Below are 25,871 nucleotides of genomic sequence, written 5' to 3'. Positions count from 1 at the left end.
TGTACATCTAAAGAGAGACTCACTGCTGATAATCTGGTTATGATTTAAAGTCATATAGCTAAGTGCTGCATGAAGAATTAGTCCAGATCATATTCTGTTGTTTATCACATAATCATATAACAGAGTCAGTACATAACCACAAGAGGGTGCTATGCAGTATAGGATATGAATAGTACTCAAATAACATAATGGTCTATGAAACAGATCTGATTTGATCAGCTTTCTCAAAGAGCTCTCTGGAAAAGGTGGGGTTTAAAGCACTGATACCTGATGTGATCTTCTTTAACTTCATGTCTGTTAGAGAGAGAATAAGAAACACACACAATGAGTCTCTGTTCTGTCATTCTGCTTTCTGCCTTTGCATGTAAGTATTGAAGTGTTGTGCATCTAAATACTCATAATGCAGCCATAATGGTTAATTTCTGCTCAAACTTAAGTATGAAGTGTTTTTCTTTTCGTTGTATATTACGTTCTATACTGAACATCTAAACTGAATGATTCAATTTTAACACCAGTTCATAAAAAGATTTGATCTTATTTTGCAGATGCAACATATGGAAATCAAATTAAACCAAACAAAACAGAGGAGTTTGCTGAGGAGGGTTCAAGTGTTAAATTATCCTGCAGTTATTCATCTGCACTCCGTCTTCACTGGTATCGTCAATATCCCGGATCAGCTCCTGAGTTCATTGTGCTCATCTTAGACAGTGCAAAAAAAGCTCAGGAGTCTTATGTAGATTCCAGATTCACTGCCAAAGTCACTAAAGTCAGTAATGAAAACCATGTGGATCTGGAGATCTCCTCTGCATCTATAACAGACTTTGCTCTGTACTACTGTGCTCTGGAGCCCACAGTGACAGGAAACACAAGAACACTGTACAAAAACCTGATACACAGCATTGCATCTTCCTCACACATATCCAACCCCCATATCTGCTGTTAACACTAGTGAACACCCCTCTATTCAGCAAAAAAAACAGTATTATATACATGACTTGTCATTCACAATATAAAAGGATATAACAGAAAGGGTGATACACAAAGATTCATTTAAAAGATACTTCAAGTATTCATAACATTGTATAAAGCAACTATGTTTAAAGAGATTAAATCATATTTAGATGCATTTGCGTTTTGCCTGGTTGTGAAGCAGGTGAGGTTTATATCTTAGGGGTTGTTTGTTGAACAGAGACTGTGTCGTAAGCACACACACAATGATGACACTCCTTTTAGTTATTCTGAACAAATGTCCTTGGGTATATCCAGTGAGTAAATAGCTTTATAACATAAAGAGGGATAAATATAGTGGGGATAAAGCATTTGTTCAAAAAAATATTTATAACAATCCTTGACCTTGATAAAGATTTTTTCAACACAGTAACTAATACATTAGCATATTAGTGGGGAGCCGACCTGAATCAAGAATTCAAAATCTAATTTAACACTTTCAAACTTTTCATGTAACTTTTATTTGTTTATTAATAATTCACGTTTGTGTTTTTCTTAAGATTTATGTGTTAAATAAATAAATATATACTGTATTTATAATTCCTTGAAGTTAAAGCTTTCTTCTAAGCAATGGCAGAACAAAAACTTGAGAAGCATTAGATGGCATCATCACACAGAAAGCAGGAAGTTCCAGTGTGTTTGAGTGTGAAACTGGAGAGACTCACAGTAACACAGATCTACAGCTCAGAGCACAGAGAACATTAACACACACCTGATCTGACATGGAGAAACATCTGCTTATGATTTTAACTATGATTTCAGGTATAATATGACATTTTTTATTCATTACAGCAATAGACACATTTAAATGGAATAGTCTTGTGTTACTTAAGTCACAAATTATTTTGTTCATTTGTTTTAGGTGTGATGACTGCAGACCAGATTAGACCAAATCAAGAAATTAGTGTGATAAAGGAGGATGCGACTGTGACCCTCAGCTGCTCATATGATACAACCAGCAGTTATGTTTACTGGTACAGACAGTATCCTAATGGAGAGCTTCGCTATTTAATATACAAGGCTTCATGGTCGAGTGTTGGAGGTGGGAGACCCGCTGATCCTCGCTTTGAGTCGACTACATCAAAAACATCCACTGAACTCACTATTACTGGTGTAACTCTGTCAGATTCAGCTCTCTATTACTGTGCTCTAAGAACTGGAGCCCAGTGATACAAAGTCTATGTGAAGCTGTACAAAAACTCAAATTCTTTTCCCCTTTGATCTCAAGCCACATTAATCCCACAATCTAAAATTCACACAATTTAATTACACTTGTGGAAACACCTGTGTGTGGTTACAGCTGAAATTTTGTTCAAGTTATAAAGGCAAATGAACATAGGCATATTCAACGCATGACCAGTCCTAATAGATCTGGACATATATCATGAACAATAAAACAATATCTTAAGATCAAATAACAAAAAAAAAAATTATAAACCTGATTTAGATTGTTGAACTCTACAATAGATACTTGTTTTGGCCCCTTTTTCATAAAGTTTTTGTAACACAGTCACAAATGCAAAGACCTGCAGGAAGAGTCTGACTGCACAGAATCTGAGCTTAAAAAGTTTGACTGTCCAGCTCAGCAAAAGTGTTATATGCAAAAATTGTATTATCCCTCAAATTCTTATATAAAGCTAAACCTTAAGAATATAAAACTACTAAGAAAAACAAAGAAGTTTGACTGAATATTATATTATCCTGTTATTTTATCTATCCTGGTTTCTCATCTTGATTCAAATACATAAAGATGTTTATTATACCTGTATGTAATATCATTTTACACGACAATGTCATATGCTTAATCTGTCAAAGGATATTGCACTCTATGGTTAATATAATTAAATAAATAGATTTCAAAGGTTACAAATGAACTCAAAAAAAAAAAAAAAAAAAAAAAAAAAACCCTGAAGCTTTTATTATAATGAATTCACCACCAGGGGGAAGCAATCCTTTAATTTCTTGTGTGAGTCTGTTCAGTTGTTGAAAATATCAAGAGAAGCTACTAAGAATTGTGAAAGATTTGCCATAAGTAAAGACTCACATCAGTCTGACTCTCACTTTCTTCAACTCAGAGCAACAATGACAAAATGGCTGATTATTAAGCTTTTCTTCACAGCACAAGATTTTGATGAGAACATCTTTCATTTACTCTTTATTTATTTGAGCTACTTAATATCTGATTGTTAATTCATGTCCGATCTTTTCCAGTGTGCTGGGGACAGGACAGCATCGATCAGCCTTTATCAGAAAAGACTTCTGCTGAGGGAAATCAAGTAATTTTATTGTGTAATTACACCCTCATGCGTGCTGCAAATGCTTATCTCTACTGGTACAAACAACTACCAAACAGATCACCAACATTCATTCTGAGTGACTTTTCCATTGGGAATTTAAAAAGAGATTTTACATAAAACTGGACTCCACATTAGGAACAGTTTCTCTGACAATCAAGAATCTGTGTGTGTCTGACTCTCATGTGTACTACTGTGCTCTGAGGCCCACAGTGACACTCACACAAAAACATGATATTGTGATCAATCAGTCATTACTGAGGACCACTGCACATGCTTAGTGCCATAAAACATTACCAAACTAGACCAAAATATATGTGACATTCTGTATATATTTATACACACTGCCGTTCAAAAATTTGGGATCAGTAAGATTATTAAGTATAGTAAAGTAAAGGATTTTTAAAGTGTCTTGAAAAAGAAAACTATTTGACCAAACTTGCAGTGGATGAAAATGAACAGCAGCAGGAAGTTCAGAGAGGAGGAAGTTCCTGTGTGTGTTTGTGACTGATCTGCAGTGACTTACAACTCAGAGCGCTGAGAGCCTCAACAGAGAACTGAACTGATCTGATTGAACATGGACAGATGCTTCATACTGATTCTCATTGTAGGAACAGGTACATTATTTTTTAACAATTAATGCAAATCTTTATATAAATATTTACATTGTTTTAAAATCTGAAACTCCAAATCCTTCAATCGTTTGATATAACTGATTGCTTTTTTTCTTTGGAAAAAGTTAAGTGTGTTTGTGATATTATGTTTTCTACCTTGATTTCATAAATCTAAATCATATTGTTGACAGGTTTGGTGGCTGGAGAAAGCATTGAGCCAGATAAAGAGACAGAAAAAAACTCTCAAGAAAAAGAAACTGTCAAGCTGATCTGCTCATATACTACAAAAAGTGAATATGCTGTGCTATACTGGTACAGACAGTATCCAAACAGAGAACCACAATATTTATTACGCAAAAATGCACGGTCATTGAGGTATTATGAAGACACCTCTGATGATCGATTTCATTCAGCTACAACACAAACATCCACTGAACTCACTATTACTGATATACGTCTGTCAGATTCAGCTCTCTATTATTGTGCTCTGTTAGTAGGAGCCCAGTGATACAAAACATGAAGAATGTCGTACAAAAACCTGAAACTCTTTTCACTTTGAAAATATCTAGTGAAAACCACAATCAGAACCACAATCTATACAGCTCTAAATGTAAATAAGTGGTCACACCTGTGTTAATATATGTGTAATTTCTGTCATCAAAGCCAAAGAATGACATTCTAGAGAGATTTTATATATATATATATATATAATATATATATATATATATATATATATATATATATAGATATATATATATATATATATTCATTGTGGTGTGTGTGTGTATATATATATATATATATATATATATATATACACACACACACACACACACACACACACACACACACAATGAATCTCTCTCTCTCTCTCTCTCTCTCTCTCTCTCTCTCTCTCTGTAACTCTCTCTCTCTCTCTCTCTCTCTCTCTCTCTGGCCACAATGTGGTGGCATAATCTATGATGTTGGTGCAAACTATTTATTTAAGCTCCTGCTTGTGTTATAAGTGTTTAACCTCTGCAAAAGAATGACTAACATTGTAATATAATAATCCAATTACAATAAAACAATAAACACCTTACTGGAAATGATGCAGATGTTAATATGGAAGTGGGAAGAAGTCAAGAAACCATAAATGACAAATACAAAAACCAGAAAGTTAAAATGACAAGCAATTATTTTTAAATATAGAAAATGTATATGGTTACAGCATGCAAATGTAAATCATAAAAGTCTTTTCTAATTATAAATATAATGATGATAACCTCTACAGAAGAAGCTCCTCCTATAAAGTGTTTGAGGTCTACTGCATCACTGAGAAGCAAAAGCAAGAAGAGACTCTTGACTTCTCAGTTAATTTTTATGACTTCTGTGATTTCAGTTGGAAAGCACCACAGATATAATGAAACAGTGGCAAAGGGTGGTAATCATTCTATTCACATATTTGTGGGGTAAGTGGCACTAGACTAATTTAAATTTTTAATATTGGAAATCCCTGTGTGTGAGTTTGTGTTTTTATTTCATTAGAAAATAAACTTACTTTTTCAAAAATTCCATTTTAGGATGTGATTCTCTGGACAGTGTTGAACAGAAAACAAGAGTTCAAACTGCTTTTGAAGGTGAAACTGTAACAATCAACTGCACATATTCAACCACCGATTCATTTCCGTATCTGTTCTGGTACCAGCAAGAAATAAAAGGATACCCTAGATATATGCTGAAGAAATTTCCTGGATCTGGTGAGGTTGATAAACAATTTGAAGAGCGATTTAATGCCAATCTCAACACCTCTACAACATCAGTCCCACTGACAATCAAGAATCTACGTGTGTCTGACTCTGCTGTGTACTACTGTGCTCTGAGGCCCACAGTGACTAAAACACACTCAACACTCATACAAAAACCCTAAATTAAATCATTCTTTTTTAAGATTATATAAATACAATTCCAACCATTCCACTTTATATCATAAATCAATTTATATCGTTTTAAATTTGACTTTAGCCTAATATAAATTATATTTAAACAGGTTAATTTCACATCAAAACAACACACAGTTACCAATATTCAGTTAAAATACACTTGTTGAGTGTACTGGGTTATCACTAGTAATAAATGTAATATGATAAGAGCAGAAACACAACTCTTAATTTCAATGCTTTATACATTGTTGAATATTCCCCATTTTATTAAATAACCCTACTGGGGACCAGAAGAGGGCGATATACAGTCAGGATTCACACATCAGCTCTTTAAGTTGGCATTGACAGAAAACAATTATGTAAATGAGTGTTACATGAGGCACATTAATACCTCATTTACAAAAAAACTAAAAACAAAAACGGATTGTAAAAAAAAACCACTACATTGCTGTAAATAAATTCAATGATATTTACTAAGATTGTTTTATATTTGAACTAGGATGTTGATCATAAAGAAGTACAATTCATTCCAATGTGTTCTCATTCTGTGCAGTTACAAGGAGGAGCTTGTGGAAGTTTGAATAAAAGCAAAGTGATCATTTAAACGTCTCACAGTGCAAACATAATGATTCCTTCTGCTCTTCTTCTGCTACTGTTCATAAAAAGTAAGTGAAATTTACTTATGACTTTTAGACATTTGTACAAATAATGCAGTTTACATATTTTTAAACTGTTTAAATGCTAAAAATGATACAAATTCATGAACTGATGAAATATATTATGTTTTACAATTTCCAGGTGACACACTGGCACAGTCAATAACACCACAGGGAAACAAGACACTTGCAGCTGTGGGGCAAAATGTCACTCTGTCCTGCGAATATGAAGGAGCTATAACTAACCTGCACTGGTATCGCCAATATCCCAGATCCAAACCAGAGTTCCTGGCTTGGATTTACCCACAAGGTGCCACAAGTAACCCACTTCCTCCTCGTATTATACCAAAAGTGGACAAAAATCTTGTGAGTCTGGAGATCTCTGATGCTGAAGTAACAGATTCTGCACTGTACTACTGCGCACTGACGCCCACAATGACAGGAAACTCAACTACAGTGTACAAAAACCTGAACAATAAAACATGTCTCTATCAGTCCCCACTTATGAATGTGAAATAAATTTAGTGCTGCTTACCTTTTAATTTACACATATTTATAACACTACAGTGATATAACACTACATTAAACAATTACAGATTTATAATAATGACAACAAATAATAAAACCTACAGCATAAATCAAATGCTGCTATTTTCAGTTACCATACACTGTACATCCAAACTTTCCAGGACTTTATGCCAGTTGTCACAGCATAAGTTTTATTATTTTATGTCTATCTTAGGCAGATGAAGCACGGTGCCTGCATTTTTCCCACTAGACCATGTTGAGCTGGAGAGGTCTGATTAGGCATCATATCTGAGAGGACCTTAAACTTCTCCACAAAAAACTGAGCAGCTAATGATGACACACTGCTGTTTACAAACCCCTGTTTTTCTACAATTGCATATAATCAAATCATTAAAGAAAATGAGGAATTTTGTGTTATTTTGCATTTTCAGTCTTCATTCATCACAAAGGATGCTACAAAAACTACAATTCAAAACCTTCCTGTGTATTACTGTGATCTGAGGGTTTTGAAAAATCAGTGAAAATTAAACTGTAATATATTCCCTTTTCAAGACTTTTGAAATGTGAGTCTTGATTATACTGCATTTGAAATGTTATATTCCCTGTCGGTGTAATGACAGCATATAATATCATCTATTATCATGTTTTTTTTTATTTTACTTTATTTCAATTGTTATTTTATGAAAAACAGGAGAAAACATCGGTGACTGTAACTGGATCTTTCTTCTGTTCTCCAGGAGTGAAATGTAAACAGAAAGGAGGGACTACACAGATCTGATATGATATAATCACTTCAGACGAGAGTAGAAACAATTCAGTCTTCCAGGGAACACAGTGCACTGCACAATGGATTTATTTTCAGTTTTTCTCTTCTACAGTCTGGCATGTGTGTATATTTATATATTTATTATCGATTATTAATTATTAGCATAATTGATAGATCTCATTAAATATGTACCTCTTGTTTTTCAGCTGCTCTTTCTGGAAACGTCATCACACCAGACAAAACAGAGCTTTTTGCTGAGGAGGGTTCAAATGTTACATTGTCCTGTAGTTATTCCTCTGCAGATGATCTATACTGGTACCGTCAATATCCCGGTTCAGCTCCTGAATTTATTGAGCTCATCTTTGATGGTGCAACAAACACCAAAAAGTCTGAAGTAGATCCAAGACTCTCAGTTAAACTAACTAAACAAGAACAAAAGCATGTGGATCTGAAGATCTCCTCTGCTGCTGTATCAGACTCTGCTCTGTACTACTGTGCTCTGAGGCCCACAGTCACAGCAAACATTTGGGTTCCCTACAAAAACCCTTTAACCAGTGAGAGAGAGCAAGAATAGAGCTGATGTAGTGAGTCAAACAGTCTTAAACTGACATTATGACATTCATAAAACATACAGTATTTCACTTTGCATATACTCCACAGTATTTTAATGGACACTGGCTACCAGTAGCCGCTCGCATCAAATTCAAGGTACTGATGCTTGCCTACAAGATGACCACTGGCACGGCACCAGCATACCTAAGCTCATTAGTTCAATCTTATGCGCCCTCCAGAAGTTTGCGCTCTGCAAGTGAACGACGCCTTGTGGTGTCATCCCAAAGAGGTTCAAAATCACTCTCACGGACCTTATCCTGGACTGCGCCCAGCTGGTGGAATAACCTCCCGATCTCAATTCGAACAGCTGAGTCTTTACTCATTTTCAAAAAACATCTAAAGACTTATCTTTTTCGCTAGCACTTAACCAACTAATACTAGTACTTACCTTTGCTTTTCTTGTCTATCATATTCTTAAAAAAATAAAAAACCCTGCCTACGTGTTCTGTACTAGACTAACTGAGACTTGTCATGGCACTTGTATACCCTTGTTGTTCTCTTGTTGATCTGATTGCTTCTATTGTTCTCAGTTGTAAGTCGCTTCGGATAAAAGCATCTGCTAAATGATTAAATGTAAATGTAAATTCTATTTCCTATAAAAGGTGTTACATGATAATCACAATGTGCAGGCACATTTCTGCCACAGGACTGCAGTGTGGTTAAATGTTCTTGAGAAAATGCACACATGGATCTTTTTGTCCTTGCATAAGGAGAAAAGCTGCAGCTGTAAGGTTGATGCAGCATATACAATGAAAACAGGATATAAAATAATAAAATACATTATACAACAGAATAGGCAGATAGAATACAATAGGATAGACAGACAGACAGACAGACAGAGATAGATAGATAGATAGATAGATAGATAGATAGATAGATAGATAGATAGATAGATAGATAGATAGATAGATAGATAGATAGATAGACACATGTAGTGCAACTAGCAATAGCTTTCGGCTTCACTGGTACAGACAGAATCTACATGGAGAACCTTTGTTTTTAGCATACAAAGGTGCTCGATCACAGAGTGCTGCACACACCTCTGATAATCGGTTTCAGTCGACTACATCAGATACATCCACTGAACTCACTATTACTGATGTACGTCTATCAGATTCAGCTCTCTATTATTGTGCTCTGTTAGTAGGAGCCCAGTGATACAAAACATGAAACATGTTATACAAAAACCTGAAGCTCTTTTCACTTTTTAATCAGTCCAGTGAAAACCACAATCTATCCAGCCCTGAATGTAATAAAATATGTGGTAACACCTGTAAAGTAAATTATTTAAGGCATAATGTAAACCAGAAAGCAAGCATTAAAAATGTATTCAGTTTTAATGTTTCATTAGTTTCTTGCATATAGCATCAAATTAATGTGTTTATTTAGCAAATTCCTCTTATTTTAGTTTAAGGTGATCAGTAAAATAAATAAATAAAATAAAAGTCAAACAAGGATAAATGGCAACCTGTTTTGCTGTTGTTTTTGTTTTAATGCAAGTTATGTAATTGCATATCTTGACCACTTTGTGGCAGAATTGTATCCTATTATACATGCAAGCTCCTCCTATATGTGATTAACCTCTGCAAACAGAGTCACACACACAGTGAAAACTAAAGTCAGACTGGCTAATCATAATCATAAACTCAGACTGTTAATCATCATTTCACTAATATTGCATTTTTTACGCTTTATGAAACTATGCTAATCTGGCTGAGGAATTTTCTTCTATTGGCTGCAGTTCTAGGTGAAGTAACTTCCCTTTACACCTTATCTTCACATCAAAATATACTTTAAAACTGACTTCTTTATTTACATTTTTATATTTCCTGACAGAGTGCAATACACAAGATTCTGTTAATCAGTCAACAAGAGTTCAAACTGCTTCTGAACATGAGATGGTTAAACTTCACTGCACTTACAGTACCAGTGACCAGTACCCTTCTCTTTACTGGTACCAACATAAAACCAACGGATTCCCAGTTTACATGCTCCGTAAACTCTCGACTGGATCAAGCAGCAGTGAAAAAGAATTTGAAGAAAGATTTTATGCTGATCTCAACAAATCCTCAAGCTCAGTTTCTCTGTCAATCCAGGATCTGCGTGTGTCTGACTCTGCTGTTTACTACTGTGCTCTGCAGCCCACAGTGACTGAAACACATAAACATCCTGACAAGAACTAAAAGCTCTGAAATGTGCAGTTGTTGAGATGAGCAATATTTTCCTAAATATGCATGTTCTATGTGATTTATTTTGCTAAATACATCAACTGAAAATTGTTTTACTGTATATACATTATATAGCTACGAAGTGCTGCTCACTGCTAATGCAAAAATGCACTTTGTTTGTTCTGACATTCATACTGTAGATCAAACTTTCACTTTCCATAAAGACATCTTGTACAACTGTTACAGAATAAAACACTCCTGCAGTGGGAGGAGCAGATTCACACTGATGTTGACAGTGCCAGATGACGATGAGTGATATTATTATATGATTTTACTTCTGTGCCCTGCAGCTTATTAATAACACCATGATGGTCTAAACACTTTATTGCGTGTTTAACTGAGGCCCTTTTCTTTTTCACTGAAACGTCTTAAGCTGATACAACCATTTACTTTAGAAAAACATGTTTCTGAGGGTGAAAATGTGACCCTCTCCTGTAACTACAGTACCATTGGTGTCACTGTTATCTCTCTCTAGTGGTATCGCCAGTATCTCAGAAAAAAAACCTGAGTTTACTTCTCACTGAATATTCAAGCAAGTCTGAGCCTGAACTTCGCCTGTGTTCAAAAGCTACAAAAGAAATCAAACGTGTGCTTCTCTGCTTCAGTATCAGACTCTTTTCTGTTCTTCTGTGCCCTGCAGCTCACAGTGTCTCAAGTGATCTGAGTTAAATCTCAAAACGATGACAGATAAATATGCTACTCTGGGTTTTTGTAATATTTTATGAAGCAACTGTGTTCAAAAAGGTAACAGTGACAAAATGATATTGAGTTGTATTGCCTTTTTTTAGTGAGGAAGGAGGGGCTTGAAGTATATCTGAGGGTATTTTGCTGAACCTGACAGATTATGTCATAAGATCATACAAGTTCAGACTGTAAACATACATACTGTACCATGATACTCCATTTAGTTATTCTGCTTTCTGCTTTAGCAAGTAAGTACAATAATGTTAATGCATTACCTTTATTTTCAAAATGAAGTATGCTATTTAATAAATAATCATATGGTCTTATTTGGTGGGATAAGATATAAAAGTGTATTATATTATATTATTAGTCATATATATTATTTTCTGAGACTAAAACTAACATTTCGATTTTCTTTGCAGGTCCCAGTAACGGAGATACTATTACACCAGAAAAAACTGAGGAATTTGCTGCCGAAGGTTCAAATGTTACATTATCCTGCAGTTATTCATCTGCAAGGTCTTTACATTGGTACCGTCAGTATCCCAGAACAGCGCCTGAGTTCCTTGTACTCATCTCAGACAGTGCAAAACAAGCTGAGACATCTGGTGTAGATCACAGACTCACTACTAAAATCAGAAAAAAAGAAAACGTCTAAGGTTACGTATGTAACCCTGGTTCCTCGAAGGAACGAGACGCTGCGTCGGTGACGCTTTGGGGAACGCCTCTAGCGTGACGTCTCTGAATCACGTGTGTAATCAGTCCAATGGATGGGCGAGACATCATAGGCGGGTGACGTCATAGACCAGGAAGCATAAAAGCACGAGCGGCGAAGCCGGTATCCAGCCTCAAGGATGAAGCAAGCGCCGGCCAGAGATGCCGGAAGTGTGGCACTGCGACGCAGCGTCTCGTTCCTTCGAGGAACCAGGGTTACATACGTAACCTTAGACGTTCCTCTTCAGGAACTCGAGCTGCGTCGGTGACGCTTTGGGGAACGAGAATGCCCACGCCGCCAGACTTACAAATCTCTGCCTAGTGTGGGAAACTGCACAGCTAAAGCAAGAGAAGGAGTCAGGACCCTGACAGTAATCGGGACAACCCGTCCAATGGCCAAACTTCAGAGGAGTGAGTCTTGACCCCATAGAGAGGGGAGATCAGAGGACTCAAGGCTTCAGGATAGCATCCTGATCCACCGCTTAGCATAAGCTTCTTCTGGCCGGAGGCCTTAGCCTCAGCGCACCGCAGAGGAAACGTGTAACCAGAGGGTGTCTGCCCACTGACTGGCCACCGAGAGGGGTGCGGTAGGTCGCAATGGCCCCCACGTAGACCTTCAGGGTGGAGTGGGTCAACCCTGCGGAGAGAAGGGCCTGCAGGAACTCCAGCACTGTACCAACCGGGCAGTTAACTGTGTCGAGCTGGCGGTCTCCGCACCAAGAAGTGAAAACTTCCACTTCAAGACATACAGTTTCCTCATTGAGGGATCTCTGGATTGGAGAACAGTCTCAACAACCTCGGTTGAGAGACCGGAGACTCCTCAGAGACCACACCTCCAGCCTCTAAGCTCCATGCGGGGGCGCACCCTCCGCCTGCGAGAGGAGATCTCTCCTGACGGGAACCTCCCATGGAGTGCCGTCAAAAAGAGAAATCAGGCCATACCCGGCCCGGCCAGAACGGGGCTACTAACAGCAGCCGGACTCCGTCCCAGCGCACTCTCTCCAGAACTCCCGGGAGCAGAGCAATCGGGGGAAAACGTACAGATAAACCCTCGGCCACATCTGTACCATGACGTCCAGCCCCAGTGGAGCTGGATGAGTCAGAGGAAGCCAGAGGGGACAGTGCAATGTCTCTCGAGTTGCAAACAGATCCACCCGAGTCTGGCCAACTTCTCCAACTGTGCTTCATCACCTCAGTGTGAAGCCGTCATTCCCCGGGCCTCAGCCCCTGCCTCGACAGGATGTATGTTCCCAAGTTAGATGCCCAGGAATGTGGACTGCTCTCAGCAAGAGGAGTTCGTCTCTCACTCTCACGACTGGAGTGAGGATCGACTCGATCCGAGCAGGTGACATACGTGCCTGCATCGTGGTCCAATCCCACACCACGCCCAGATAAGTGGTTCTCTGTACTGGAGAATGTACACTTTTCTTGGCGTCAAGTCTTAACCCCAGCTCTTTCATGTGAGCGAGAACGACATCTCGTTGCCGAACCGCCAACCGCTCTGATCGAGCTAATATCAACCAATCTTCGATGTGGTTGAGTTGTGAAAGCGTGGGGTGAGAGTGCAAGGCCAGAGGAAGAACCGTATTGGTAAGCTTTTGCCCCCAAAAGCAAACCTCAGGAACTTCCAATGAGGAAGGATGGAGAAGTGCAACTTATGATAGATCGTGACACACCAGTCCTCAGACTTGGTCTGTGCAAGCGTGCTGAACTTCAGTCCCCTGACTGAGTGGTTCAAAAAATGTAGATCTAAAATAGGACGCAACACATCATCCTTCCTCGGAACAGTGAAGTACCGGCTGTAGGACCCGGACTCTGCAACGGGAGGAGGGACCACCTCAATGGCCTCCGTCCTCGGAGAGTGTCTACTTCTGTTCCATTACCAGAGCCTGCTCGGGGCCCACCAAGGTGGAAAGGTCCCCATTGAATTGAGGCGGAAGAGAACCGAACTGGATTCTGTGGCCTCTCACTACAGTGTGCAGGACCCACTGAGACACATTTGGCAGTAGTTTTTCACGCTGCCAAATAGTCTACTAAGGGAATCAGCTTCTCGAGACTGATCTCTGGTGTCATCAGAGCAGTTAGCTCAGTGCCCTGAAGCGGCGCACCGGCAGGAGACGGCCGAACTAGCTGCTCTGGAAACCTCCCAGGAGGTCGCGAGCCTCTTAGCACCGCTACGTTTCCGGGCGGTAACTGAAAGAAGCGCTCGCCGGAGACCGCTGTGCCCTGGAACACCGGCAGGGTTGGCAGATCGATCTCCTGAGGGCACTGAGGAGAGACGGGCACCGTGTAATGCGGTGTATACCGCTCTTCCCCAGAGGGGCCTGCCCTCTGAGGTCCTGAGCCACAGCATCAGGACTCTCATAGCTGAAGTCTCCTAAAACGACGGTCCTCAGACCCACGTCGTCTGCTAGGAAGACTAGACCAGATCCTGCTCGGGGCAGGACCCCATGAAGTACACTTGGCAGGGACTCCCCTACTGCCATGTGACCTCGTAGGGGAACCAGTCTCACGAGACTGGCCTCTGGTGCTCTTAGAGCCACTAGCTCGGTGCCCTGAAGCGGCGGACCGGCAGGGGACGACCGTACTAGCTGCTCTAGGGACCTCCGTAGAGATCGCGAGCCTCTTAGCACCGCTACGTTTCTGGGCGGTAACTGAGAGAAGCGCTCGCCGGAGATCGCTGCGCCCTGGAACACTGGCAGGGTTGGCAGATCGATCTCCTGAGGGCCCTGAGGAGAAACGGGCACCGTGTAATGCGGTGTACACCGCTCTTCCCCAGAGGGAGCTGGCCCTCAAAAAGTCCTAAGCCTTATGCGTCAGGACGTTATGATGAAGGCTCTTCAGCGAAAATGACGGTCCTCAGAACCGCTTTCCACTAGAAGCCTTCTGCCTGAGAGCGCCACTCTAACTCTAGCATCAGCGGAGTACAAGAAGTGACACCCCCGGCGCGAGGGGCTGGAACACAGTAGGGTTGGGACTGCTCCGCCCAACAGCCCCTGACCGCCTCAACCTCCTAAGAGGAAGAGAGGTAAACCGTGTTCTCACTCGAGAAATTACAATCCAGGGGCCCCTGTACATCTAATTGTCATAGTCAGATAAATATTTAAATTTATTCCTCAGAATTAAATGTAGTCAATAACCAGACGAGAAAACACGGTCTGGAAAAATTCACATCAAACGAAACCAAGAAATATACACGTTGCCTCGGCAGCGCGCTCCTGGTTTTTATTTAGTAAAAATTCTTTTTGATTGTTTTTTGCACTCAGTCACACAAACAACAGCAATCTCCCAGAGAAAGATGAATGCTGCAGCGAGCTCCGCATCAGAGGGGGAAGAAACCGCAGCGCGGGCTTCCAAACCTCGAGAACGAGCTCTAGATCTAGTGAACACGGGTGGAGATAGGACGAGCCGTCTCCAACCTGTTCGCCAGATCATGTGCGATTCCCGTGATCTCGGTCGCCGCTGTGCCTCAGCAGCAGCGGGACCGCAACCGCGAGATCGCACGCACGGACACACTCCTCGGAGCGTGCCCGGCGAGAGCGGAGCGCTTAACAGCGAGAAAAGCACAATCAGCCCCCCGAGAGCCGACTGCGCGAGCTCCACTCCTCATTAAAACTGCTCATTATAATATCAGAATAATATGCTTGCTTGTGTAACTGATGCTTGTGCAACTGGCGAGCTCATCGACGCCTTTCACATCAATCTCCTCAGAGAAAGACAGGAAGAGCGTCGCGCCCTCTCACCGGGGAGAAAGTACCGCAAACGCGGGCTTCCGAAACCCCGAGAGCGAGCGCCGGATCCGGTGGTTAAGGAAGAAGATAGGGACTTGCCCGTCTACATTCCTTCCAGCGGATCCGAAAGCAAAACCCGCGAGCGCAACCACCGCTCCGCCTCGGCGAAAGCGGGGCTGGCACTGCGAGAAACGCCAGTGAAGACTCCCTCTCAAAAAGAGCCTTCTGAGAGTGAAGCAAAATGCTCGCATCGCAGCCGTCAACTCCCTCGAGAGCTGATTCTGCGCGCTTCACTCTCAAGCAGACAACACACAAACTGCGTGTGTCCCTACCCTTTTTCTTTGCGCGCAGGGAAAACACACAGCCTGAATGCTGCCTGCTCTCGCCCAAGACTTCTCTTGATTGAAGTCTTTGACAAATGGAGCTTATCAGTGGACAAACAACACTAAATAAGACTCACAAACAGATAGCAACTGACACACACACAGAGCGCTTGCTGAAGACAGAAGGCTGGATACCGGCTTCGCCGCTCGTGCTTTTATGCTTCCTGGTCTATGACGTCACCCGCCTATGACGTCTCGCCCATCCATTGGACTGATTACACACGTGATTCAGAGACGTCACGCTAGAGGCGTTCCCCAAAGCGTCACCGACGCAGCTCGAGTTCCTGAAGAGGAAACAAAACTATGTGGATCTGGAGATCTTCTCTGCTGCTGTATCAGACTCTGCTCTGTATTATTGTGCTCTGACGCCCACAGTGACAGGAAACACAAGAACACTGTACAAAAACCTGACTGTTAAAGAAAACAATGGTCTTTTAATGATATGGAGAAATGTAACTATTGTTCCTCTGATGATGAGCCAGGATTTGTGGATGAAACACACTCAACACTCATGCAAAAGTGCTGACAAATTACAGAGGATAAAATAGGGTGACCATACGTGCTCTTTTTCCTGGACACGCCCTGCCCAGGATTTCTATATTGCCTAAAATATCCATGTTTTGGCTGTTTCCATACTTGTTTTCGACTTGAAGCAACACTTGGTCCCGTGAGAGCTATAGAGAGCAGACGGCTCCTTATGCTTTTGAATCGTCAAATGCGATTGGTCTGTGCAGCGTTGCTTGTAGTAGTAAACAAAAATAATATTTTGTGTGTGTGTTTTTGTATCTTTTTGACCATTCTTTGTAGATTTTATGTTGGTTCGATTATTTGTAGTTTTTATGTACAATGCCTGCTTGTTATTGGACAAACTACTTTTCCATCATTACTTTCAGCAAGTATGAAAACAGGAAAACAAAGCTTTAATACTTAAATGTTGATTGTAAAGTGTAGATGAGTTTCCTGTCACTGTGGGCATTAAACATATAGTCACCCTAGATCAGGGGTCTCCAAACTCCTGGAGGATATACCTCCCAGGTGTCTGATTGTGATTAAAATTGTTATATATCACAGAGAAAGTATGTAGCTGAAATACACTTAAAATTTAAACAAACCCAGTAATACTAGAATTTGTATCTGTATATCAAACACATTAGGCACAAACTCATCTCACATCTTTGAATAAATGTAAATCTGACCTTTATATTTCCTATATTTCCTAATACATTAAAGGTATATGTTACATTAATAAGGGTAAATGTTAATCCTGATATGATAAAGGATGATTTACCCATCTTCCTGTCTCTTTGCACTGCACATACTGTATATGTACTGAATGTGTTAAGTACAATCACTCATGTTTGTCAGATGTGAATATTATCTGAATGCTGACATTCATAACACTGTGTTAAATATTACTCTGTCATATGCAACTGAATAATGAATACAAAACCCTCTCTGGTAAAATCTTTTTATAATAATATCCTGGACAGTGCGGTATACACACACACCACTTAAAATCTTTTTCCATTTCCTGTATCTGTTTAACCTCTCCTCCTCATGAACCATCCTGTTTCTAACTGAAACAAGCAACATAATGAATGATTTATATTTTTCTCCTGTTTTAGTCACACATAAAAATGACTATGTTGTTGAAGCTGTTCATTTTTGCATCAGTTTATCATAGTAGTAAGTGGGGGAATTTGTATTTTCATAATTACGTCAAACAGTTTTATAACCTTATTACAAGTACATGTTTTACAGTTTATTATTGTAAAAAATTACAATGTGGATTCAATTTCCTTTCATGTGGAAAGGTGCTTACACTGAAGTCTACAGCAGAGATGTCCCTTCCAATGGACTGTTCAAATCAGAGGGCTAAATTCAGGGTAAAAAATGCCCATTTGTATCTAAATTATGTTTTTGATGAAAAAAAAAAGAAACACACACACACACACAGAGATGTACATTCAAACACACACACACACACCCACACACACACACCACACACACACACACACACACACAATTATGTTTTTGTTTTTGATGAAAAGAAAAAACACACACACTAAGATTATAAGTGCACCTAAGTTAAAGTGTTTTTTGAAGTATTTTAATTATGGTGATATTATTTATTACACCAAATCCATTCAAAAGTAGCCTAAAGTTTATTACACTGTGCTGGTATAATTTGCCACTAGATGGCAGTGTTCTCTGAGATTCACTAGGAACTGCAGCAATGAACAACAGAATTGAACTTACAGAACTGAACTTGGGTATCATGTGGCTCAGAGAGGAGGGACTCAGTGTTCACAGATCTGACATGATCTAATGTGTTTGACAGAGACTTTGGTAGAAACTATTCAGTCTGACTCTTCTCAGAGTGAACACTTCTACAATGGATCTTTGTTCAGTTTTTCTGTTCTGTGCATCAGCAGGTATTTATTTGGTTAATTATAATATGTTTTCTGTTTTATTTAAAACATTTCACTAAGAAGAACTGTTTTCTTTTACAGCTGCTGTCTTTGCAAATATCATCAAAGCAAACAAAACTGATGTTTTTTATGAAGAGGGTTCAGTTATTGTATTGTCCTGTAGTCAGTCACCTGGAGCTTCAGATAATATCTACTGGTACCGTCAGTATGAAAGATCAAAACCTGAATTTCTTGTACTCACCTATGGTGGTGCAAAAAAACCTGCGGTGTCTGATGTAGATCCAAGATTCTCTGCTAAAGTTGAAAAAAGGGAACAAATCCATGTGGATCTGAAGATCTCCTCTGCTGCTGTATCAGACTCTGCTCTGTACTACTGTGCTCTGGCGCCCACAGTGACAGGAAACACATCAGCTCTCTACAAAAACCAGTTACAATGAGAGACAAGAGAGAAATAGAGAAAAAGACAACAAGGAAGTAGTAACTGCCAATTACAATAATATGTCTAAGAAATAATGAGAATAAGTGAATAAACCACAGACAGTTACCTAAATCAGAATGTATACAACTCATTTCATCAGTCTTTGGCAAAATTATCAAAATCAAAAGAACATTCTAAAGTAAGTGAATCTTTGGAAAAATAAAGATGAAAAACATTAAATCCCTATAATACTGTGCTTTCTAAATCAATTTAGAATATTCTGTAATTCAGGAAATTGTCAAATATGACAAACATTAAAACATATCAAATAATTATCATGTGCAACACATGGGGCAAGATCATGAATGCCACACGATGGCAGTGTTCACACACATTCACATGGAGATAATGCTATTTTTTTTATTCTATAATAAATAAATAAAAATAGCTAGACTATTCAATTACCAAATAAATATTCTTTATGTTTTCATCAGTAATATTTCCATGCTCATGAGAAATGGCAGGAAATTAGATCAGTGAAAAATGCAAAGACATCAAGCCATGCCTTTATAAAGCAGGAAGTTCCTGTGTGTGTGTTTGTGACTGATCTTGCTCATGAGAAATGGCAGAACTGCAGATCAGCTCACAAAGCACCGAGAGGAACTTCCTTAACAGAGAACTGAACTGATCTGATTGAACATGGACAGATGCTTCATACTGATTTTCATTGTGGGAACAGGTACATTATGGAGTGAAAACAAACAGTCTATTTACATTAACACAAGGTTTTTTTTTTTATTGTAAAAAGAGCTGTAAAATATGCTTGTGATAACATTTTGTTAACTTTGCTATCACAAATCAAAAATCTATTAATTTGCTCTTATTTGTTGACAGGTTTGGTGACTGGAGAAAGTATTGAGTCAGATAAAGGGACAGAACAAACTTCTAAAGAAACAGAAACTGTCAAGTTGAGCTGCTCATATAGTGCAAACAGTGAAAATGTTCGGCTTTACTGGTACAGACAGTATCCCAACAGAGAACCTCATTTCTTATTATATAAATATGCACCATCATTGGGTGATTATGAAGACACCTCTGATGATCGATTTCATTCAGCTACAACACAAACATCCACTGAACTCACTATTACTGATGTACGTCTGTCAGATTCAGCTCTCTATTATTGTGCTCTTAGAGTAGGAGCCCAGTGATATAAAACATGAAGAATGTTATACAAAAACCTGAAGCTCTTTTCACTTTGAAAATATCTAGTGAAAACCACAATCAAAACCACAATCTATCCAGCTCTGAATGTAATAAAATATGTGGTCACACATGTAAGAGTCTGAATTGGGCCTGTTATAAAACTTCAAAGAAAACATCAAAGGGGTCATATGATGCGATTTCAGTTTTTCCTTTCTCTTTGGAGTGTTAAAAACTCTTGGTGCATAAAGAAGATCTGTAAAGTTGCAAAGGCTAAAGTCTCAAATCCAAAGAGATATTCTTCATAAATGTTTATAAAAGCCATTGTTCACTGACAAGATGCACAAAGCATGCGCAAAATATTATGGTAAATAATGTGTTTTTTTTATTTTGTTTTTTTTATATTAATTGCATTACACCAAATAAACAAATAAATGTTATTTTTAGCGACGTCATATGACCCCTTTAATGTTCAGGATATTATGTTCCAGTTCTGCCTTTTTAATTTCACGCAACTCTATTTCTTTTTTTCTGACTTTTCCTACCTTATAATTACTTAATTGTAATCATTAAAGTTTTTATTTAGGTATTATACATATTTAAGTACTTAAACTATATTAGTACTTAATATAGAATATAAAATATTCTGCTTAGGTTAGTAAAAAATAATTTAGTAAAATAATATAATTTGAAAAACAGCACAGATTACAACCAAATCAAATCTGGTTCAAAAGATAAGACATAATTACATGCAGTATTTCAGTGAATATTACTAATCTTACAAATCTTATTACTAATCTTTGTTTACATAATTCCACTAATCTTGGCTTTTCTTGAGCATTAGCCTCAGCAACTCATGGACATCAGTAAAGGCAAAACCATATGCGTTTGCTACATTCTTAAATTGATTTTTATAAATAAATTACTTTAAAAAAAGTAATATATATATATAGTTTTACATAATCTGTGTGTGTGTATATATACACACACACACACACACACACACACACACACACACACACACACACACACACACACACACACACACACACACACACACACACACACACACACACACACATATTAGAGCAGTTTCTGACATAAGCATATTTTCTTTCCTATTGTTAGAAAATAAACAGACTTCAGCAATGGGAGGAGTTTATTCAGTTTATACTCTCATTAAACATGTACCTCTTGATTTTCAACAGCTCCTTATGTAAACGTCATCACACCAGCTATTTGTGGAGGAGGGTTCAAATGTTACATTATCCTGTAGTTATTCCTTTGCAGATTATCTATACTGGTACCGTCAATATCCCGGTTCAGCTCCTGAATTTCTTGAGCTCATCTTTGATGGTGCAACAAACACCAAAAAAGTCTGAAGTAGATCCAAGACTCTCAGTTAAACTCACTAAACGAGAACAAAAGCATGTGGATCTGGAGATCTCCTCTGCTGCTGTATCAGACTCTGCTCTGTACTACTGTGCTCTGAGGCCCACAGTCACAGCAAACATTTGGGTTCCCTACAAAAACCTTTTAACCAGTGAGAGAGAGCAAGAATAGAGCTGATGCAGTGAAACAAACAGTCTAAAATTGACATTATGGCATTCACACAACATACAGTATACTGTCTTTCACTTTGCATACACTCCACAGTAATTTAATGGATTCTATTTCCTATAAAAGGTGTTAAATGATAATCACAATGTGCAGGCACATTTCTGCCACAGGACTGCAGTGTGGTTGTGTGTTATTTGTTATTTGGAAAATGCACACATGGATCTTTTTGTCCTTGGATAAGGGGTGCAGCTGTAAGGTTGATGCAGCATATACAATGAAAACAGGATATAAAATAATAAAATACATTATACAACAGAATAGGCAGATAGAATACAATAGGATAGACAGACAGACAGACAGAGATAGATAGATAGACAGACAGAGAGATAGACAGACAGACAGACAGACAGACAGCTAAATAGATAGATAGATAGATAGATAGATAGATAGATAGATAGATAGATAGATAGATAGATAGATAGATAGATAATTCATCAGGACAATAACATTATACAACAGAATAGATAGATAGATAGATAGATAGATAGATAGATAGATAGATAGATATTTTACACATGTAGTGCAACTAGCAATAGCGTTCGGCTTTACTGGTACAGACAGAATCTACATGGAGAACCTTTGTTTTTGTTGTATTAGGGTTATCGTTCGGATTTTGTTGTACAGACATAATCTACATGGAGAACAGTCGACTACATCAGATACATCCACTGAACTCCCACTATTTACTGATGTACGTCTATCAGATTCAGCTCTCTATTATTGTGCTCTGTTAGTAGGAGCCCAGTGATACAAAACATGAAACATCTCATACAAAAACCTGAAGCTCTTTTCACTTTTTAATCAGTCCAGTGATGAACACACAATCTATCCAGCCCTGAATGTAATAAAATATGTGGTAACACCTGTAAAGTAAATTATTTAAGGCATAAACGTAAACCAGAAAGCAAGCATTAAAAATGTATTCAGTTTTAATGTTTCATTAGTTTCTTGCACACAGCATCAAATTAATCTTTTTATTCAGCAAATTCCTCTTCTTTTAGTTTAAGGTGATCATTAAATAAATAAAATTAAAGTCAAACAAGGATAAATGGCAACCTGTTCTGCTGTTGTTTTTTGTTTTAATGGAAATTATGTAATTGCACATCTTGACCACTTTGTGGCAGAATTGTATCCTATTATACATGCAAGCTCCTCCTATATGTGTTTAACCTCTGCAAACAGAGTCACACACACAGTGAAAACTAAAGTCAGACTGGCTAATCATAATCATAAACTCATACTGTTAATTATCATTTCAATAATATTGCAGTTTTTTATGCTTTATTAAAGTATGCTAATCTGGCTGAGGAATTTTCTTCTATTGGCTGCAGTTCTAGGTGAAGTAACTTCCATTTACTCCTCATCTTCACATCACAATATACTTGAAAACTGACTTGTTTATTCACATTTTTATATTTCCTGACAGAATGCAATACACAAGATTCTGTCAATCAGTCAACAAGAGTTCAAACTGCTTCTGAACATGAGATGGTTAAACTTCACTGCACTTATAGTACCAGTGACCAGTACCCTTCTCTTTACTGGTACCAACATAAAACCAACGGATTACCAGTTTACATGCTCCGTAAACTCACGACTGGATCAAGCAGCAGTGAAAAAAGAATTTGAGGAAAGATTTCATGCTGATCTCAACAAATCCTCAAGCTCAGTTTCTCTGTCAATCCAGGATCTGCGTGTGTCTGACTCTGCTGTTTACTACTGTGCTCTGCAGCCCACAGTGACTGAAACACATAAACATCCTGACAAGAACTAAGAGCTCTGAAATGTGCAGTTGTTGAGATGAGCAATATTTTCCTAAATATGTGTATATGTTCTATGTGATTTATTTTGCTAAATACATCAACTGAAAATTGTTTTACTGTATATACATTATATACTGTAGCTACGAAGTGCTGCTCACTGCTAATGCAAAAATGTATACTATGTTTGTTCTGACATTCATACTCAAACTTTCACTTTCTACAAAGACATCTTGTACAACTGTTACAGAATAAAACACTCCTGCAGGGAAAGAAAGAAATCATACGTGTGCTTCTCTACTTCAGTATCAGACTCTTTTCTGTTCTTCTGTGCCCTGCAGCTCACAGTGTCTCAAGTGATCTGAGCTAAATCTCAAAATGATGACAGATAAATATGCTACTGTGGGTTTTTGTAACATTTTATGAAGCAGCTGTGTTCAAAAAGGTAACAGTGACAAAATGATATTGAGGTGTATTGCCTTTTCTTAGTAAGGAAGGAGGGGCTTGAAGTATATCTGAGGGTATTTTGCTGAACCTGATAGATTATGTCATAAGATCATTCAAGTTCAGACTGTAAACACACATACTGTACCATGATACTCCATTTAGTTATTCTGCTTTCTGCTTTAGCAAGTAAGTACAATAATTTTAATGCATTACCTTTATTTTCAAAATGAAGTATGTAATTTAATAAATAATCATATGTTTTTATTTGGTGGGATAAGATATAAAAGTGTCTTATATTATATTATTAGTCATATATATTATTTACACCATCTGAGACTAAAACTAACATTTCGATTTTCTTTGCAGGTGCCAGTAACGGAGATACTATTACACCAGACAAAACAGAGGAATTTGCTGCTGAAGGTTCAAATGTTACATTATCCTGCAGTTATTCATCTGCAAGGTCTTTACATTGGTACCGTCAGTATCCCAGAACAGAGCCTGAGTTCCTTGTACTCATCTCAGACAGTGCAAAACAAGCTGAGACATCTGGTGTAGATCACAGGGTCACTACTAAAATCAGAAACAAAGAAAAACAAAACTATGTGGATCTGGAGATCTTCTCTGCTGCTGTATCAGACTCTGCTCTGTACTACTGTGCTCTGCAGCCCACAGTGACAGGAAACACAAAAACCTGACTGTTAAAGAAAACAATGGTCTTTTAATGATATGGAGAAATGCAACTATTGTTCCTCTGATGATGAGCCAGGATTTGTGGATGAAACACACTCAACACTCATACAAAAGTGCTGACAAATTACAGAGGATAAAATAGGGTGACCATACGTGCTCTTTTTCCCGGACATGTCCTGGCAAGGATTTCTATACTGCCTAAAATATCCAGGTGAGAGCTATAGAGAGCAGACGGCTATCTGCGATAATATCACAGAGAAAGTATGTGACTGAAATACACTTGACAATCAAACAAAACCCTTCTAGAATTGATATCTGTACATCAAGCACATTAGGTATATATTTATATCAAGTGATTTGGTTATATGTAATCTTTGAATAAATGTAAATCTGACCTTTCTATTTCCCAATACATTTATGGTACAATATGTTACATTAATAAGGGTATATGTTAATCCTGATATGATAAAGGATGATTTACCCATCTTCTTATCTCTTTGTACTGCACATACTGTATATGTACAGAATGTAAATGTGTTAAGTATCAATCACACTTTTGTCAGATGTGAATAATCAGTGTCTCCAAGATATTATTGCTCTGCCATATGCTACTGGGTAATAAATACAAAACCCTCTCTGGTAAAATCTTTTTACAATAATATCTTGGAGAGGGCAGTATACACACAACTTTTTTTCATTTCCCGTATCTATTTAATCTCTCCTCCTCATGAACCATCCTATTTCTAACTGAAACAACAACAGAATGAATGATTGATCTTTTTCTCCTGTTTCAGTCACACATAAAAATGATCACCCCTATGTTGTTGAAGTTGTTCATTTTTGCATTAGTTTTTCATGGTAAGTGTGGAATTTTGTATTTTCATAATTACTTCAAACTGTTTTATAACCTCATTACAAGTATATAAAAAAAGTTTAGATGTAAATATTTTTTTCATATAATTAAGTAGTATTGTTTATACAATTTCGAATCACTGTAATCAATCAATTTAAAACACTATTTGAAAAGTTATTATTTTGCTCTTTTCCAGGTGTGAGTTTTGGAGATGAAATCGCACCAGACAGCATTGAGGAATCTGCTGCAGTGGGTTCAACTGTTACTTTATCCTGCAGTTGTTCCTCTGCAGAATAACTTCAATG

General features: G+C 38.2%; 1 protein-coding gene and 3 gene segments (V, D, J or C); all 4 read left to right on the top strand.

Annotated features, from left to right (window-relative positions):
• Window positions 1-126: 126 nt before the first annotated feature.
• LOC122148794 lies at window positions 127-1,026 on the top strand. The segment is given in 2 exon segments: window positions 127-364; window positions 546-1,026. Coding segments are annotated over 2 exon segments (438 nt in total).
• A 540-nt stretch (window positions 1,027-1,566) lies between these two features.
• LOC109074162 lies at window positions 1,567-2,353 on the top strand. The segment is given in 2 exon segments: window positions 1,567-1,770; window positions 1,871-2,353. Coding segments are annotated over 2 exon segments (348 nt in total).
• A 4,041-nt stretch (window positions 2,354-6,394) lies between these two features.
• On the top strand, window positions 6,395-10,874 carry LOC109087728. The gene is made up of 4 exons (XM_042767999.1): window positions 6,395-6,503; window positions 6,637-6,978; window positions 7,995-8,182; window positions 10,815-10,874. The coding sequence occupies exons 1-4, from the start codon at window positions 6,464-6,466 to the stop codon at window positions 10,872-10,874; spliced, it is 630 nt and encodes a 209-aa protein (XP_042623933.1). The 5' UTR covers window positions 6,395-6,463.
• Window positions 10,875-18,412: 7,538 nt separating this feature from the next.
• Window positions 18,413-19,175, top strand: LOC109053341. The segment is given in 2 exon segments: window positions 18,413-18,575; window positions 18,654-19,175. Coding segments are annotated over 2 exon segments (396 nt in total).
• The last annotated feature ends 6,696 nt before the right edge of the window (window positions 19,176-25,871 follow it).

The sequence above is a fragment of the Cyprinus carpio genome, chromosome A2 (genome assembly GCF_018340385.1).
Source record: "Cyprinus carpio isolate SPL01 chromosome A2, ASM1834038v1, whole genome shotgun sequence".
NCBI classification, from domain to species: domain Eukaryota; kingdom Metazoa; phylum Chordata; class Actinopteri; order Cypriniformes; family Cyprinidae; genus Cyprinus; species Cyprinus carpio.
Note: the sequence above shows the minus strand (reverse complement) of the source record. Positions and strands in the feature narration are given on the sequence as shown.

Coding starts and splice junctions, on each gene's coding strand:
- LOC109087728 (XM_042767999.1), top strand. CDS start 6,464: ATGATTCCTTCTGCTCTTCTTCTGCTACTGTTCATAAAAA. Junction 6,979..7,994: donor AAACCTGAACAATAAAACAT/GTCTCTATCAGT, acceptor CTTGTTTTTCAG/CTGCTCTTTCTGGAAACGTC. Junction 8,183..10,814: donor CAAACACCAAAAAGTCTGAA/GTAGATCCAAGA, acceptor CAACTGTTACAG/AATAAAACACTCCTGCAGTG.